Source organism: Barbus barbus (genome assembly GCF_936440315.1).
Source record: "Barbus barbus genome assembly, chromosome: 9".
Classification (NCBI taxonomy): Eukaryota; Metazoa; Chordata; class Actinopteri; order Cypriniformes; family Cyprinidae; genus Barbus; species Barbus barbus.
In genome coordinates, this window is record NC_136737.1 from 20,701,343 (window position 1) to 20,720,574 (window position 19,232).

Sequence of the window (19,232 nt, forward strand, 5' to 3'; positions counted from 1 at the left end):
CCGACTCAAATGCACAAAAACGTCATTTTTATTCTGTACCTAAAGTTCCATCGAAAATCAATTTACTTGAGAAGCAAAAATTGTTAACAAAAATAAGACTTATTTTCAGAGACATTTAGCTTCGAGAAAATATACTTAGCGTATATAATAAATATGTAATAATTAAATACACGTAAACAATAATATTCAATAATAACAACCAAATCATAAACCTAAATGTTGCATAAACAATCATTTGTACACAAAAATATACATTTAATAATAACAATAATAAATGTAATATTTAGCAGCAAAAGTAAAATTTACTATTATTAAAACAATGTAAAAAAAAATGTGAATTCTAATAAATGTTCATTAATAATTTAATACTCAATTACAAATTAAATAATAATAATAGTGATAACAACAAAACAAAATTCACAACAACATCAATTTAATAAATATGAGATAATAATAATAATAATAATAAAAATGATTAATAATCCCTATAATAACAATAACAATCATGTAATTAATAAACATTCATTACTACAAAAATAAAAATTAGTAAATAATAAATTAATGTAAACAATAAGAAATATTTCATAATGATAACCACAGTGATAAAATAAATATTTAACAATAAACACGTAAAAGATATAAAATATTAAATAATAATTAAATAAATATGCATTCATAATTGTAAGGACTCGTGAACTATAATACATTGATTTTTTTTTATTTAAATTACTATAAATCCGAAAAATTATACTAATATGTAATATTAAGACATTGTTATTATTAATAAAATAATATATTAAGTAAATATAATATTTAAGAAATATAATATTATTGAGTATTAATAATACTAATAAAATTACAATAGTACAATGCTTGAGATAGAAATTAATCATTTTAAATTGTACATGATCGTTTTTTAAATAGTAAATATTTAACAATAATAATAATAATTTTTAAAGTCGTGACGTATTGTCAAGTATGGTGACCCATACTCGAAATTGGTGTTCTGCGTTTAACCCATCCAAGTGCACACACAGCGGTGAGTAGTGAACAAATGCACGCACACACACACACACACACACAGTGAACACACACCCGGAGCAGTGGGCAGCCATTTATGCTGCGGCGCCCGGGGAGCAGTTAGGCCATTAGGCCACGACTTCCCACGACTTATTAATAATAATAATAATAATAATAATAATAATAATAATAATAATAATAACAACCTCACCTCTGCACAAAGCCCTCCAGCAGACTGTGCAGGACGTGACTCCTGTATCTCATGAGCTGGACGTCCTGCAGTGTGCTGTCTATACACTGGCCGTTCAGAATGGGTCGCTCGAACATGTTACTAAACTCCTGCCGTGTACCGAGGAAATCGGGCCGGACGAAATCCACCATACACCAGTACTCAATCAGGTTGTTTTGCAGCGGGTATCCGGTCAGAACCACCCGCCGCCGGGACCGGATGTTCTTCAGGGCCTGCGAGGTGCTGGCGTGGCAGTTTTTGATACGGTGGCCTTCGTCACATATGACGACATCCGGCCCAGGCCGCGACAGCGCTCTCTCAATCCCTGAAGACCACAGAGGACATGTAAAAACTCATTATAGACCATAGAGTAAACGCCGAACATTTTCCACCTGCAATCCCTGACCGACCTTTCATGAGCTCCTGCTGACGGTCCTCCTCATCCAGGTCAATAATTACAGGTCCCGCGGGTTTCTTGGACTTCCTCTTGCGGCCGGTCACAAAGCTCTTTTTGAGAGACAGCAGGCGGTACATCTCGTACCCCATTAGCAGCACCCCGCCGTCACGAGTCCAGTCCTCCACCACCTTGGCCCGGGCCACTGTAGTTCTGGTCCAGATGCAAGAAATACATTGATGTGTCAGCAGATGCTACTATCGACTGAACTACCGATTAACATTACCAACAAAGATCCCAAACATATTGAGAGATATTGATAGATTATATTTTTCATTTTGTGGATAAATTTCACAAAAACAAATACAAAAATAACTTAAGATTTAATAGATAATTATATTTTTCATGATATATAGCCTATTTTTGAGACCAAGTTTTATTTTGACATTGTGACATTGTTAAAATGACAATAAAGCTAATTTAATGTCAGGAATCTTACACACATTGTATACCATTATAACTATTTTCCTATCACATTAATGACAACAGAATTATGGCAATGACAACTGAGGACAGAAATGTGCTTAATTATCAATAAATAATGTTACATTATAAAACCAATATAAAAACTTTTCTTCTGATTTTGGGGTGCAATGTGACCTAGACATGTTGTTGTCTCTTTCCGTGAGATTCACCCTTGCTTTGGTTCACCATATTAACATTTGGAGTGCAAATAAGAGGCAGTGAAGCATTCATACTTGTGCTCATCATTGAGGATGTGAACCTTAAAGGTTCGAGGTAAAACCTGGGCTGGATCCGTGTCAGGGGGAAGGGACTCAGCAGCAGGCAGCCAGAGATTAAACTCCGCCAGCCAGTTCTGTAGTGTATTCACCTGGAGACGAGACGAGAAGAGAGATGAGACTCAGACCTCTCTGACAGAGCGACAAACACAATCCCTGGACGTCTCTGGTTCTCGGACACTCACAGGTACAATGGCGAGGACAGTTTTGGCTTCAGTGTGCCGCAGCAGGACGTCGATAAAGGAGATAACCTGTAGGGTTTTGCCCAGGCCCATACTGTGAGCCAGAATACAGCCGAAGCCACTGCTGCTCTTATAGCGCTCTAGAGACTCCACCAGGTTATCATACAGGAAACGAATACCACCAATCTGAAAGTAGAGGAAGAGACGTCGACAAATAGGTTCCACGTCCAAGTAAAACAGAAAACTGTCCATTTCATAGCAGAAATGCGTGTACCTGGTGTGGTTTAACGGCGCGGGCGAGCTGCGGGGCGAGGAACAGGTCTTCCTCCTCTCCTGGGTGGTTGATATTGACCAGCACTCTTCCCTGGGCGTCGGGTTGATTGAGGCTGTCGTTCACATGTGACCCGCTGCTCTCCTCTGTGCCGGGAGTGACAGAGAGATCCTCATTGTCTTCCTCGCTGCTTATCCGCAGGGCGTCTTCATCACCTGAACTCAACTCGATCACATCTGGAGGAACATAAATTAATATCAAGATACCTAAACCACAATATATATATATACACACGCACGCACACACATATACACACACACAGTTTAAGCAGCAAAATATACACACATGAAACTTGATAAAAAATTTGTAATAAATACAAGTAAATAATCAATATTTAACATCAATTAAACACTCATGATATTATTGCATCCATGAATACATGTGTTGTGTTTTTCATTATATACACACACATATATACACACACACACACGCTGGTTTGAAAAAGTGTTGGTCCCCTTCCTGGGTTTTTTTTTTTTTTTGCATGTTTGTCACACTTTAATGTTTCAGATCATCAAACAAATTTAAATATTAATCAAAGATAACACAAATAAACACAACATGCAGTTTTTGAATTAAGTTTTTTATTATGAAGGGAAAACAGGACCATGTGGGTTTGGATTTTGTGTGAAAAAGTGCTTGCCCCTAAACCTAATAACTGGTTGGGCCACCCTTAGCAGCAACAACTGCAATCAAGCGTTTACGATAACTTGCAGTGAGTCTGTTACAGCGCTGTGGAGGAATTTTGGCCCACTCATCTTGGCAGAATTGTTGTAATTCAGCCACATTGGAGGGTTTTTGAGCATGAACCGCCTTTTTAAGGTCATGCCACAGCATCTCAATAGGATTCAGGTCAGGACTTTGACTAGGCCACTCCAAAGTCTTCATTTTGTTTTTCTTCAGCCATTCAGAGGTGGATTTTCTGGTGTGTTTTGGATCATTGTCCTGCTGCAGAACCCAAGTTCGCTTCAGCTTGAGTTCACGAACAGATGGCCGGACATTGTCCTTCAGGATTTTTTGGTAGACAGCTGAATTCATGCTTCCATTTATCACAGCAAGTCTTCCAGGTCCTGAAGCAGCAAAACAGCCCCAGACCATCACACTACCACCACCATATTTTACTGTTGGTATAATGTTCTTTTTCTGAAATGCTGTGTTACTTTTACGCCAGATATAATGGGACACACGCTTTCCAAAAAGTTCAACTTTTGTCTCGTCAGTCCACAGAGTATTTTCCCAAAAGTCTTGGGGATCATCAAGATGTTTTCTGGCAAAACTGAGATGAGCCTTTATGTTCTTTTTGCTCAGCAGCGGTTTTCGTCTTGGAACTCTGCCATGCAGGCCATTTTTGCCCAGTTTCTTTCTTATGGTGGAGTCATGAACACTGACTTTAACTGAGGCAAGTGAGGCCTGCAGTCCTTTAGATGCTGTTGTGGGGTCTTTTGCGACCTCTTGGATGAGTCGTCGCTGCGCTCTTGGGGTAATTTTGGTCGGCCGCCCATTCCTGGGAAGGTTCACTGCTGTTCCATGTTTTTGTCATTTGTGGATAACGGCTCTCACTGTGGTTCGCTGGAGTCCCAAAGCTTTAGAAATGGATTTATAACCTTTTCCAGACTGATAGATCTCAATTACTTTCTTTCTCATTTGTTCCTGAATTTCTTTGGATCTCAACATGATGTGTAGCTTTTGAGGATCTTTTGGTCTACTTCACTTTGTCAGGCAGGTCCTATTTAAGTGATTTCTTGATTGCGAACAGGTGTGGCAGTAATCAGGCATGGGTGTGGCTAGAGAAAATGAACCCAGGTGTGATAAACCACAGTTATTTTTTAAATGAAAAAAACCCCCTTCATTTAAAAACTGCATGTTGTGTTTACTTGTGTTATCTTTGATTAATATTTAAATTTGTTTGATGATCTGAAACATTAAAGTGTGACAAACATGCAATAAAATAAAAAATCAGGAAGGGGGCCAACACTTTTTCACACCACTGTATATATAAAATTAATTTTAAATATGTTAATATTTGTTATATTAAGCATTAGATCTATAAATATTTCAACAATTTTATTTTGACAAACATGTACTACATTATATTTTACACACATACAGACATAAAATTGAACAAAAAATTAAACTTATAAATATTTGATTATTTACATATATTTATTATTAATTTTAAATATTATAATTCAAAAAATTATTTAAAAATAATAATATGATTATTATAAATAAAAATGTTTAAAAAGGTTTACTAAAATATGTAAATAACTATTTTATTATTTACAAATTTGTTATCAAACATTACAATACAGTTTACTATCAATGTTTACTAATACAAACAATTTTACCATAATTTTTTTATTGTTATAAAAAAAAGTGTTATTTACATGTTATTGTTACTATTAAATATTTTAAATAATCACGATATATGCACATAATAAGTTTACCAAGAATCATTCGTAAATTGTTTAATAGTAATAAAAGAAAAAAAATGTATTCATTCATTTATTCACTTTTTAACGCCATGCCAGCATCAAGGCTATTTTGTTTCTAACATATATAATTTAATAATAAAAACATATGTAAATAAGAAATATTTAATAATAATGTATATAATTTAATGCTATAATGTAAATAAATAATACTGTACTAGAACTAATATTTGACTTTACCATCTCTGTGGGCAGGCAGCTGAGGGGGCGGAGCTTCTTTAGCCTCGCCCTCGTCTCCGCTGCTGTCCAGACAGATCACTTCTTGTTTGGGACCTGGCGCTGGAGTGGATAGATCTGATATTGGCGACAACACAACAAATTAACTAGTTACAATACCAACAATTCTGCAGAGGAGCAGCGGACGGCAGAGGTGAGTCTCACCTGCGTGAAGGGGGAAGTCTTTCCGCTGCTGTTCGAGACGCCGCCGTCGCTCGAGCTCCTCCTGCTGGGCGGCTTTGGTTCCCGCTTCCAGCTGGTGCTCCTTAAGGACCTTCCTGCATGTCAGAGGGGAGAGATGCATTAGCAGGGAGACAAATGATTGTTATTATAAGTGTGACATGATTAACAAACACAGAGCAAGTTTTGGACCAATAAGGGTTTAGTGTGGACGATTATAACCAAAATGGAAACCGAGAGAAACAACACTTCCTGTTTATGGTGTCTGGTTAGCATTAAAAAGACAAGATTTAGTCGGAAGTAAAAACTTCTTACTTCTCTATAGGGAAACTGATTTTTAACAATAATTTATAAACCTTTACAGACAGACCTGTTCTAAGTTACAAGTTGTTAATTAAAAGGTATGTTTTGTTGAAGCCATCTATTCGTATTAATTTAACGTATTTTTAAAATCATGATTAACAGCTGAATTTGTGGTGAAAAACTACATTAACCATAATTTTCTATACAGAAAATTCCACCAATCAGAGACGCCATGCTGTAAAAAAAAAAAAACACTTAAATATTTGCATGCATATGCGTATTTTGCAATAGTTTAATTTTGCAGTTAATTGATCAGATTGAAAATTTGCAAGCATGTTTTGTATTATAGCTTTTCTTAAATGTTACATTTAAAATCAATTCAATTCAAGTTTATTTGTGTAACGCTTTTTACAATACAAATCGTTGCAAAGCAGCTTTACAGGAAATTAAATTTCAACAATATATTTATATATTGTAGAAACTTAACTTTTAACTTATGGCATATTTAACTATGTTATACTTATATATATATATATATATATATATATATATATATATATAAAACTTACTTAAATACACAAATTAAGCAATAACTAATTGAATATGCACTAATTTGGATACATATTCCACTGGACTTTATCCAACACCGTCAACAAAATGAACCAAGAATTTAGAATCTGGCTTTATCCAGAGTCGAATGTGTTTATAGAGGGGATTTTGGATATCTCCTTTTATCACTCCATAAAACACAAAATACTGTCAACCACTAGAAAGACTACATTTTAATCATGTTTTTAGGAATAAAATGTTATAAAAAAAACAAAGCATGAGGGTTTTATTTTAAAGGGTTTTATGAGCAAACCCCACAGTACAATCCTTCAGAATATAGATAGGAATAAAACTGTAAATTTAGATTTATGTAAGTGCTACAGAAGTGGATATAAATAAAATAACATAATATAAATAAAAGTTGTTGTGTACATAATGTGTGTGTGTGTTTACTGTGCATATTTATTATGTATAGATAATACACACACATGCATGTTTACATTTAAGAAAAATATGTTGTGTTTATATTTATACTTTTATAGTTATATCTATTTACATATAATATAAATTATATGAATATACATACATGCATGTATATATTTTGAAAATATTTACATGTATGTCTTTATATATACACAGTATACACACATATATTATATAAACAAAAACTTTTATTCTGGATGCGATTAATCACGATTAATGATTGCCCAGCACTACACAGACACAGTTAAAGTATAATAAAAAAATAACACTTCTAGTCAAACTACACGCTTTGAAAAGCCAAATAACCCAAAAACCAATGTTTTGTCTGTAGTGTCTGGTTTGAAAATATTGTTTCTACAGATAAAATCAACAACTTTAAATTAGTAGTTTTATATTTCACCATTGATTTTAATTCAGTTATGTCACTTGCGATGCTTCATGGGATTGTAGTTCTTTCCCACATTAAGTACACAGTCTTGTACCTTTATCTTTTTGCCTTTATTGCTTTATTACTTTATTGCTTCAAATCAAAGTTTGTAGTGTTGTGATTCACTTCGCAGCTGGTTGCTTTGATTTGACAAAAATGGTTTTTTGGGTGGGGGGGGGGGGGGGGGGGGGGGCACTCCTAGAACCGCTGCTAAAAAATAAGCGCCGGGGAAGTAATGCATTATCATTAAACGAAGCTCCATACCGGATGTTCCTCCTCAAGTGAACAGGTTTAGAGGTTTTGGACAACTTTTTCTTGGTGTTGCTGTTGGCAGACGTGTTGCTGCAGCTGTCCGGGCTGGATGGGGATTGAGAGCCTGGCCGTGATGACGTCCGTGAGGTGGACGAGGGCTGGGAGGGCGGCCGGGAGGCGGGCTCAGGGCTGGAGTCTCTAGACATCGGTGAGGTAGATGCCGGGCTGGTCGGATCTCTTTGATCCTCGGCCTCCAGGCTGTCAGGCTGGTCTGTTGAGAGGAAATACCAAGCGTTCAATAATTGATTCACAGACTGAAAGCAGAGCGCACACTTTTTTTTTTTTTCTAAATGGAGGTTGTAGTTCCCTCACAATTCTGAAGAAAAAAAATATTAGACAACTAAAAATCTCATGGAATTTATGAATGGAATGATTCAGTAACTCAATGACTCACTCGAGATTTACTTGTTTCATTACTGGATGAATCAGTGTTTTTGAATGAATGATTCAAAGACAAATACATTTAAAAATAAAACCACCTAAAAATAAAAGATTGCTAGGTGGAATTTAAATTTAAATTTTACAACAAGTATCCGATTCCTGACCTTAAGTACCTGATTCTGGAATTGATTTTGATTCCCAACCCTAATCTTATTCAATGCAACTACAAACTCAAACAGGGGTTTGGTTGAGAAAGATGGCGGTGTGAATTAAAAATGGTGCTCACCACCTGCGTCGTCTTCATCATCCCCATCGTTCTCTCCATCCTCTTCCTCCTCCTCCATCTCCTCTTCGCTGTTAAGGCTGGGCTCCAGGTCGCTCCCTGAGATCGCCTCTTCTGACATGGCGTCCCCTGGGTCTCCAAGAGCATTACTTACACATCTTCATTCAAACCACCTGGAGAACAAACACAGTGAAAAGAAAAAAAAATTAATTGAAGAACATTAATACTTTCTTTTGCAAGGATGCATTAATTTGTTTAAAAGTGACAGCGCTGCATCACAGGAATACATTACATTATTTAAAAAAAGATATTAAATATAAATATATTCAAAAGAAATCAAAACAGAAAACAGCCATTTTGAACTTTAATAATATTAATATTTCACATTAATGTTTTTACTGAATTTTTGCCCAAATAAACGCAGCCTCTGCAAATGTAAATGACTTCTTTCAAAAAAATTCTTAAAAATCTTAGAGTATAATGTATATTTCAACATTTTGATATTGTCGCCATCTGATATCAGAACCGTTACCTTTCTGTTGTGTTATTTTTAGGGATGCATCGATCCGATACTCAGTATCGGTATCGGCTCCGATACGGTCAATTTCTTCGGATCGGGTATCGGTCAGGCGAGACCGATCCAATTCCGATATTGTGTGTATACTATTCTGTGTTATTATTGAGCCCCACGAAAGCACAAAAACATTAGAAAGCACCATAAAGTTTTCGTGCACTATATTTCAAGTGTTCTGAAGCTGTTCCGTAGTTTAATCTGAGGTACAGATGAATATTTAAGTCTTTAAATTCAAGTTCAGGTAAACTCTTCTCTCCGCCGCGGCTGTCTGTCATCCTCCATTCAGCAATCAAACTGTCTCTCTCGTTCGGTTACTACAGTCAAACTCTCTTCAAGAGCGCACAGTTACTGAGGTTTAAAACTGTTGAAAGAAAAGGCTTAATAAACTTACGCACAGATTTAATACACTACGCATCAATATCTCTTCCCTTTGTACTTTGAACGTTTCTATGTGGACTCAGAGGGCTGCTCACTGTGACTCCGTGTCGCTTCAAGCGCATCATTCTGCGCACGGGATGTGCATAAGCGCTTTCTGCTGCTCTATATTGGAGTCTTACTTATTATAATAGTTTTGCGCAATGAACGATTATTAACAGTCTTTCTTGTTCTGTCCTATCTATCATGTTGCTGCCTTCATTACTGTGCTATAGATTTAAAAGTAATGTCTTTTAATTTTATAGTAGCCTATATATTTATATATAAATGTATTTGCTTGTTTTTTCATGAATGTATTTTACAACAATTCAAAGAGCAATGTGTATAATTTCACCAGATTTAGTCCTACACATTCACTTTTAATTGTAAATAAAAATGTTTCACTAGGTTTTATAAAATTATTGTGCACCCATGATTTTTCTGGAGTATCTTTTGCTGTATTATAAACCAAGTTTATAATAGTATTTTTGTCATAGATTATGATTATATATTTTTTCATTTTTTATTTTTCATTAAAATTGTGTTGATTGTGTTTAACACACAAAAGAGTAACACACACTGACACACAGAAGTCAGGGCTCCAGACAAAAAAAATCGAGTAAGGAGCCATTGGCTCCTATAAAAGAAAAACTTAGGCGCCAAATTATTTTTTTAGGTGCCACAGAATAAAAGTGGTTTATTTTATTATTATAATTTTATTTTTCCCCCCTATTTTAACATTTCAATCATTTTGTCATGTGTTTATGTCTTATCTTTTCTAGGCTTTATCAGCATTTTAATCCATCTTGTAGATGATCAGGTCGACCGGGGGACTAAGGTTCACTTAAAGTGTGAATTAAATGTCTTTTACAACTTGAAATACAGTCACAAAGAATTGTTCGTTACACAGAATCTGTACCAATATCATGGACCATAAGCATCACTTGGCAACTGAGTGCAGTGCATCCTATAAATGTTGTCACGTCTTTCACACATTCAGTCTGTTTTTCTTCATTAGTAAAATGCAATTTTATAGGAGGAGTTGAATCATGTACAACAGAATAAGTAAAAATATTAATATGCAACAGCGCATAAATATAGCAAAACGCTCCTCTTTATAGTTATTTTTCTAGCTGACTGATGAGTTTATGGACACTGAGTGGTTATTCTGAGGTAAATGTATTACAATGCAATGTTTACAAGCTTTATACATTTCCTCAGTTTGAAACACTGAATGAGTTGTACACTGAATGAGTACAACAGTAAGTTGTACTATAGGCTTTCTTATTGCCTACCTTTTGATCATGTTCATTTCATACTATAGTAGTAAATCGAAATATATAATGGGTTCACTTGCTGCTTTAACTGAGGTGCTAAAGAGATCGCGCCTGAGCATTAAGTGCCATACTCTCCGCTCGCGCGATCCGGACGCATACACGGACCGTGTGGACGCGGGGTACTGGTGTTTATATTACCGAAAGTGTGCGCTTGTGGTCCGCATTAAAGAGCACCCAAACCGCATCATTTGAATTTCGTAGCATTTTAAAGCTGATACTTTGTTTATTAAAAAGTAAGACAGCACAAAGCTTTTTGCGATTACTGGATGGCAAGTGCGCTTCAAATAACAGGAAGTCCATGCATTAACAGAACACAGCATATAGACTAAGATCTCGATAAGAAGAAGCCATATTAGTAATGATTATAAATGAGAATTGTTGACGATATTGCCAGTATCCACAGAGCTGACAGCTTTACCTGTTGAAGTTTGTTCAAGTTGTGCACGAAATAGACACGGCTTTTCTGCACTTGCACTTTGGGGCTGTTTACACCTGGTCACTTCATGCATTTTTTCCTGATCGGGTAGCTATCTGATCCTGAAAAGACCAGGTGTAAATGCCGTCCGAAACGCATTCGAGACGGATATAAATCCAATCACTCGAACCACTTCAGGAGGTGGTCTGGGCGAAACCGGACAAGTGTAAATGCATCTGGTTGTTGAAACCACATATGGTAATTTTACTCATCCCATAATATTAAAATAATAGACGTGAGAGCGTTTTATAGCCTATATGGCATGTTATAGTCAGATATGACAGCGCAATGCAACAAGCATCACCGCGGATGAGTAGCGGAGTATTTCTTCAGCAAGCGACGCGCAAACTGAATGAACCTGAAAGTAAGTCGCAGACGCTCAACACACAATCTTCTTCATTAAAAGTAGCGAGACTAGCCTATCTTTCCAGTGCTGATGCCGCGCGCTCTCTTGATATTGAAATTAGCTGATAATTAATAAAATTATCCATTGCTTTCATTGACGTGAACTCCGTTATATTTGCATATGAAGCGGGAATTGAAGAACGGATTTATATCCGTTTTGCGAAGACACATTTATGTGGCCAAGTGTAAATGGGGAAACGTTTTAACAAATCATATAGATATCCGATCAGAGAAAATGCATGAAGTGACCAGGTGTAAACAGGCCCTTTCAGGTCTCTCTCACTGCGTTCAGCAGACTGTGTGCGGCAGAGACGAGGACTGTTTTATAAACTCTTTTCCAGTAAAACTTTGATGCGCATCGTCTTATGTAATTTTAATACGTGAACATAACAAAAGATGTGAACGCAAAACAATCGAGAAAAAAGTCCTTTCATGCAAATTATATATAGTCGTCAGTGGCGACCTCAGCAAAAACTTCACTCGCAAATTAATATTTTTGGTCGCAAATGCGACCATTTTAGTCGCAGTTTGGAGCCCTGGAAGTATAGAAATTCTACATCGATTTAAAAAAAACTGTGCTGGTATCGGATTGGATCGGTATCGGCAGATACTCCGAATTTTCAGGATCAGATCGGAAAAAATGGTATCGTTGCATCCCTAGTTATTTTCTATTAACTGCCTTGTCAATGAATAAAACCAATGTGACAGTAACTTACAATTCCAATTTTTTTCTGAATTAAATTGCTAATATTGTGTATTTAAATGTACAAAAGTAAAATGTTGCATTAAGTTGGCCACAAAATGTAAATTTTTTTTTTTTACAAAGTTTTATATTTGCTATATACGTGTATATGTATGTGTGTCTGTAATTAATATATATATATATATATATATATATACACACACACACATATACATACACACACATATATATGGGTCAAAGACGAAACGTCATTTTGGTGTCCGCATCAAATTATATTTACAAAAGTCATTTTAAATGCAGAAATGCATCTTAAATGCAAGTAAATTGTCTACTTTCATATTTCAAATAACTTTTGTGACAATAAAATGTCAAAATATAGGGGAAATAGTGTTCCAAAATGTAAAATTGTCATTCAGCGTAATGGTCCGGACTTTGATTTTACCTTTGATAATACATCTTTAAATAAACATAAAATACCAAGTTAAAAAATACATTTGTTGTCTTGGAATTTTCAAGTAAGTATTGGCTGTGTTATATTAAAATGACTGTGACTTATTGTTTTGTTAAAGTATTTAAATGGACAGGTGACTTTAGTCCATAAAATGCAGTTTATTTGAGATCATTCAGTGTAACAGGAAAAAGAAGTTATTCTGAAATTATATAAACTGAGTCATTCGTAAGTCTGTGACATCATTAAATGGCACCTGGAAGACCATGTGGTGCTGCAGAAAAGTGAGTTAATTGCTCTTAAATGCTTGATAATTTCACCTTTTCAAGGTGCGGTAACATAGGTTACAAAAACACGTCATTCAGTGAAATGCCAAAAAACACCTTTAATTTTTTGAAAAACAAGTAGATGTGAATAATTGTGATTAACTTTACTGGTCAAGTTCACCGTTTAAAATAGGTAGCCATTTGATTGCGTGAAATATTAGCTGAAGTAGAAGTTTCATCATTCAGGGTAATGCAAATTCTCTGTTACACCACAGTGTCATCCAATACACTGAATGACATCACGGTATAAATAATTTTAACATCTTATTTATATTACAGATAAATGAGGAATGTTTAGCATTGACAAATGTGTTAAAGTTAAATATTAATATTTGAATGGATTTTGGTATTGTTTTGATTGATTAATTATAGACACCCATGAATTTAGGAAGTCACTAGGCACTGTAAAAAGCCAAAAAGCTAAGAAACTAAGTGTGGACCCAGTAGCTTGGGTGGCACCCTTAGAGCCCGTTCACAATAACTATAACACTACCTATGTTAGCCTCCACACCGATGAACAATAGCACTGTTCATTCGAAGCATGTGCTGCAGATTTGTTGCCTGTCACTTTAAATGCTCGAGCTCTTTAAAGTTGAATGAATTCTAATTGGCTGTCAAAGCTTTTATCATTCATATCAGCTGGACAAAAATAAAAAAAATCCAACAATTTAAAAGAGATTCCAACAATATCATTTCTCTGTGCAGTTATCGTTAATTGTGCTGTGGAATCTGGGTTTTTTCCCCCACTTTTTGAATTTTTTTGTATCTTTATCGTTACCGTACTTGGTGTGAACGTGCCTTTAGCCAGGACAGAGACGGGTATTGAGGATTGTAATTGTTGGAATAACAGCTTGCCAATAATTCTGGGCAAAGAGACCCCCTCACAATAGTATTTGAGTAGTTCAAGAGAGATCACTGGGTGGATTCTCCACCCCAAATACTCATCCTGATAATGCCATTTATGTTTGCAAACAGAAAATATTAATAAATGTGGCTGCAAGCAGGAATTTGAGGCAGAGCAAGTCAGAAACAAAGTGACAAGCTAAGCAAGCATGACAGGGGAGCATCAGGAAAATGCTTATTTCAACCTATGTTTCTGCAGTCATTTACTCAGGATTATTATTAAAACTAATTTAATGGCACAGATTAATACTAAAAATATTTCAATTATGGGAACAATGGCAATGTTATCTCTCTTTTTGGCAAATCGTCATTCAGAGTAACAAACCATGGTCATTCAGTGTAACACATTTATGTAAAAATGAAACAATATACTTATTCTGACCTGTACTTAGTAAAATACAAAGAATGCATGATCATACTAAATTTTAATATATTTTAAATGATTTTCACTTCCTTACAAAAACTTCTTGCTGGCAAATTGGAAAACAGTGGTTTGAAGGACATTAGCAAAGTATAAAGACTTAAAAATTAAAGTTAATTGATATCCGAGGGCTGCACTTTGATACTTAAATAGAGTTTAATGTCAAATGATTCGAGTTTTATTTTTTTTATTTTTTGGTATATAAATAGTGTTATACTGAATGACATTTTAGTGTGTGTCTTCTGTCAAACATGGTAAAAAATGCATGATAATTATTTTTTGTTCAGAAAAATATAAACAAACAGGACACATTCTAATGTATGGGTAAAAAACAAAACTTAAAGCTGTATTGCACTTATTGTTTTGATGCTTGAAACATCCTTTTCGTCTTTGACCCATATACACACACGATTCTCAGCTTGTAATCAAACATCGGAGCAACAATACAACAAAAACCACATTTCAGCAATAGCAGAATAAAGAGCAAGCAAAGTGTAAAAAAAAAAAAAAAAAAGTGTAAAGTAACAGAAAGAACTAGAAGAAAAGAAAAATAAAAACAGGAAGGAGGACAGGGAGCGAGAGATTCAGGCTTCTTACATAAGCACGGGTTATATAAGAGAAGGCAGCGAGCGAGCGGTGTGAATGTAGGCCACGCTGCCAATGACACACTGACACATTCACACAGTACAGCACAGCCTGTTCCAAAAAACACACTCATCCGCGCCACCCCGCACCTGCCTCATCAGCCCGCGTCCGCTTGTTTTTTTTTTGATACAGACGGAAACTTAAAGCAAGATCTCCAACTGTCTTCATAAACCCGTATCATTTTTCAATCTACTGTGAAACACAAAAGAAAGGAATTATGCCGCGATCCTGGATGATTTTGTCCGTACAATGAAAGTGAATGAGGCTGAGTGCTGTCAAGCACCAAAAATGATAAAAACAAAGCACCAAATCATAAAAGTGGCCTACATGACTCAAACCTTCAGTCTTCATACAGACTATTATTTTTATAATGTGTTTTCTGTATCTGTTTGATTCGTAACATATAGAGCATTATTATACAATAAAATAATAGAATTACACATAAATAAGTCTTCAGATTCCAAGTTATACAGACTATTTTTATGCTGTATTTTCTGTATGTGTCATTTATAATACATACAGAACTTTGTGTGTATAACTTTATATAAATGTATACACAAGTATACATGCATAATTTATTTTACATACTATTTTATTTGCTCTTTTGTTGATTTTGATTGCTTGATACAAGTCTGCTAAATTGGTCCGTGTCAATTTTTTTAAATCTGAAAGCTGAATAAATAAGGTTTCCACTGATGTACGGGGTTGTTATGCAAGGACAATATTTGGCTGAGATACAACTATCTGAAAATCTGGAATCTGAGGGTGCAAAAACATCTACATATTGAGAAAATCGCCTTTAAAGTTGTCCAGATGAAGTTCTTAGCAATGCATATTACTGATCAAAAATTAACTTGATACATTTACAGTAGGAAATTTACAAAATATCTTCATGGAACGTGATCTTTACTTAATACCCTAATAATGTTTGGCATAAAAGAAAAATCAATAATTTTTGACCCAAACAATGTATTTTTGGTTATTGCTACAAATATACCCCAGCGACTTAAGACTGGTTTTGTGGTCCAGGGTCATATGACAGAAATATAAAAATAAATATTATATATGACAAAGACAGTCTGGAAATGACATGAAGGACAGTAGATGATGGCAGATCTGTCATTTTTGGGTGAACTATTACTTTAAGGTCAATCTTTCCATAATTTTACAGTAGAAAGCAATGACTTTAAATCAAACCAGATGTTGAATCCAACTGGAAGCTTTACAGATCTATTAATCAGCTTGAGGTGTGTGCTTATATATGTGTGAGATATATATTATATGTACGTGTGTGTGTGTGTATATATATATATATATATATATATATATATATATATATATATATATATATATACACACACACATATATAATATCTCACACATATATGTATATATACACGTGTATGTATGCATGTATGTGTATATATATATATATATATATATATATATATATATATATATATACACACACACACACATATATACACACACACGTACATATAATATATATCTCACACATATATAAGCACACACCTCAAGCTGATTAATAGATCTGTAAAGCTTCCAGTTGGATTCAACATCTGCTTTGATTGTATATGTATGTTTAAAGTTGGAGGACTTTGGTGAGTTGATCTACACCATTCTAAACCCACTGACCTCGACTCTAACATTGTGATTTACATAGAAAGCAAGAACAGAAATTTGTTAAACTTCAATAAATCTCGTCTTTTCCATGATGAGAGAGATTGTGTGTAAAATGTAACTAAAGCTCAGGTAGACTGCACCTGAGCTCGCCACAAACCCGCTGTCATCAAACAAAAACACAAACCCCATCATATATCACTACACTAGAAGTACATTATCCTATTTTCGTTTCACGCATGATATAAAAGTGTTTTAAAGCGCTTTTGTGGACCGAACTGAACGAGGTGCATTTACATAACTGTACTTGGTGACCAGCGACGCTGCTAACAGATGAACAACCAGCCGGAAAACTCGCCATATGTCCGCGATACGACCCCCAAACCACTTTAGACACACATACGCAGATGTTTTCTCTTGTCTTTTATGCGTTGTGTATAAAACACCTCATTATTTGAAGGCTCCCGAGCGCGCTAGCCGTTAGCGAGTTAGCACGGGCGTGCGACGCTCTCTTTTGTTGACGTTAGCTTCCGCTCTAACTGAGCTCAAATACAACTAATAAAGCACATTATCGAGCGTGTGTGACGGTACATCGGCGTCTTACCTTTTTACACCCTTGTTAAGATCCCTCAGCTGCGCTGTGACTCATTAAATGGCTAATATAATTTGTTTGTAGTACTGCCTGATTCTTTTATTTTATCTATCAATGAGCAGGAGCAGCGACCTCAAACGTCCGCGAGGCGCACAGACTCGCTCTGAAGGTTCCGCTCTCCTTACGGTCCGGGGGCTGAGTGCCACTGAGCGTTTCATAATCACTCAGGGTCGCATACAACTAAATATTTGTTTCGTTTTGGGTTGTGCCTTTATATTACGCATGCTTTTTGATGTTTTAAGTATTATATTAAATTAGTGCATAAATATGAAATAGTAGCCTTTATGTGTATGACAGGTTAAGCTATACATTCAGTAGCTTGTTATGTAATTCATTACATAATAAACAGATTTCACTATAGGCTGTGTTGTATGTTATAAAACAGCCAGGTTTATGGAAAGCTAATTTTTACTAGCTTCAAAAGCTTTAAAACTAGCTTTAAAAGGTTTTATATTTTGCTTAAGCCTGTATTGTTATAAATAATATAAAGTATTTTAGTAGCCGTTGAATTAAAATGTTATTAGAGAATTTAAAATATTGTTGTTTATATGTGTAAAATAGGTTAGTGCATTCAAATAAATTGATTTATTGTATGTTAAATAATTTATTATATAATTAGAAGCAGTTTATAGCATGTTATAAAACAGCAAAGTTCAAGAAAAGGTTGTGTAAATATCCTAAATCTATTTTGACTACTTTCACTTTTTACTTATATATATATATATATATATATATATATATATATATATTATGCTTTGATTAACGCATCATATTTTTCTATACAAGCCTGTAGTTATCTTTTTTAGACTGGTGCAATTGCAATATTATATTACTTTGTAATTTATAATGTAATAATATGTACTTTCATTAATTATCATGCTTTGTATACAAAGACCTTTTACTTTAACATATTTCAATTAGCAAATATCTTTATATTTTGATTTTCTTTTTAAAATATAGAATCTGATAGTCAATTCTAATATTTTAATGCATTAAACATTATTTAAATACAACAATATATTAAAAATACTTTTTATTCATGCTATGTAACATATTATATAATTAGGAAGCATTTTATGGCATATTATAAAACAACAGTGCTTTTAAAAAGGTTTCTTACTGTGCAAGACCCAAGAATAATCAAACTAGAAGACTTTAAAATGTAGTTTAAGACAAAAAAAATGACTATGCAATAATTCGTTTGTTTATTATTACACTAAACTATATAAATATTACATATTATAAAATGTCTCAAACAGAATTTCACTTATGCACTAAAAGCATTCAGTAACTACAAATCACGTAAATCACTTTTTTATTACATAAAACATAGTGTATAGTGATATTTAGGCATACATAGTGTCCCACATAAATGGTTTAGATAGAGATATAGGACAACCGCATACAGGTGCACCAAAAAAGCAATAAGCGAATAAATAAACTGTTACGAAACCCGTTTTATCGTGACACTCATCTGCCTTGAACTTCACAGCCAGGTTTTCACAACAAAACTAGCCCAATCGCGTCTCGAGGGGGGTCCACCGGTAAAAATCACATTCCGGGAGTAAAATACACGTTTTTTGGAAGGGTTTCCCTGTAAGATTCGCATTTCAGGGGCTAAATATCACGTTTTTGGAGGTAACACTGTTCACAGCGGCGCACGTGTCGCCACCCAGCGCTTCTTCACTGTTTTGCGTCATGACGCACGG

At 34.8% G+C, this 19,232-nt stretch overlaps 1 protein-coding gene across 2 annotated transcripts in view; it reads right to left on the reverse strand.

Annotated features, from left to right (window-relative positions):
• The window catches only part of LOC306875554 (helicase ARIP4-like), a 29,694-nt gene extending 10,497 nt beyond the window's left edge, over nucleotides 1-19,197 (reverse strand). The window contains exons 1-10 of one of the 2 annotated variants that reach the window (XM_079426209.1): nucleotides 18,977-19,197; nucleotides 8,583-8,752; nucleotides 7,868-8,126; nucleotides 5,827-5,939; nucleotides 5,626-5,739; nucleotides 2,900-3,132; nucleotides 2,629-2,811; nucleotides 2,402-2,535; nucleotides 1,660-1,856; nucleotides 1,232-1,574 (exon numbers count right to left, since the gene is read on the reverse strand). In XM_079426209.1, coding sequence (XP_079282335.1) covers nucleotides 1,232-1,574; nucleotides 1,660-1,856; nucleotides 2,402-2,535; nucleotides 2,629-2,811; nucleotides 2,900-3,132; nucleotides 5,626-5,739; nucleotides 5,827-5,939; nucleotides 7,868-8,126; nucleotides 8,583-8,700 — 1,694 coding nt within the window. In that variant the 5' untranslated portion in view covers nucleotides 8,701-8,752; nucleotides 18,977-19,197. Of the gene's footprint in view, nucleotides 1-1,231; nucleotides 1,575-1,659; nucleotides 1,857-2,401; nucleotides 2,536-2,628; nucleotides 2,812-2,899; nucleotides 3,133-5,625; nucleotides 5,740-5,826; nucleotides 5,940-7,867; nucleotides 8,127-8,582; nucleotides 8,753-17,475; nucleotides 17,600-18,976 lie in introns of those variants that run through there. The other variant, XM_079426208.1, reaches the window with a different exon arrangement.
• Between the last annotated feature and the right edge of the window lie 35 nt (nucleotides 19,198-19,232).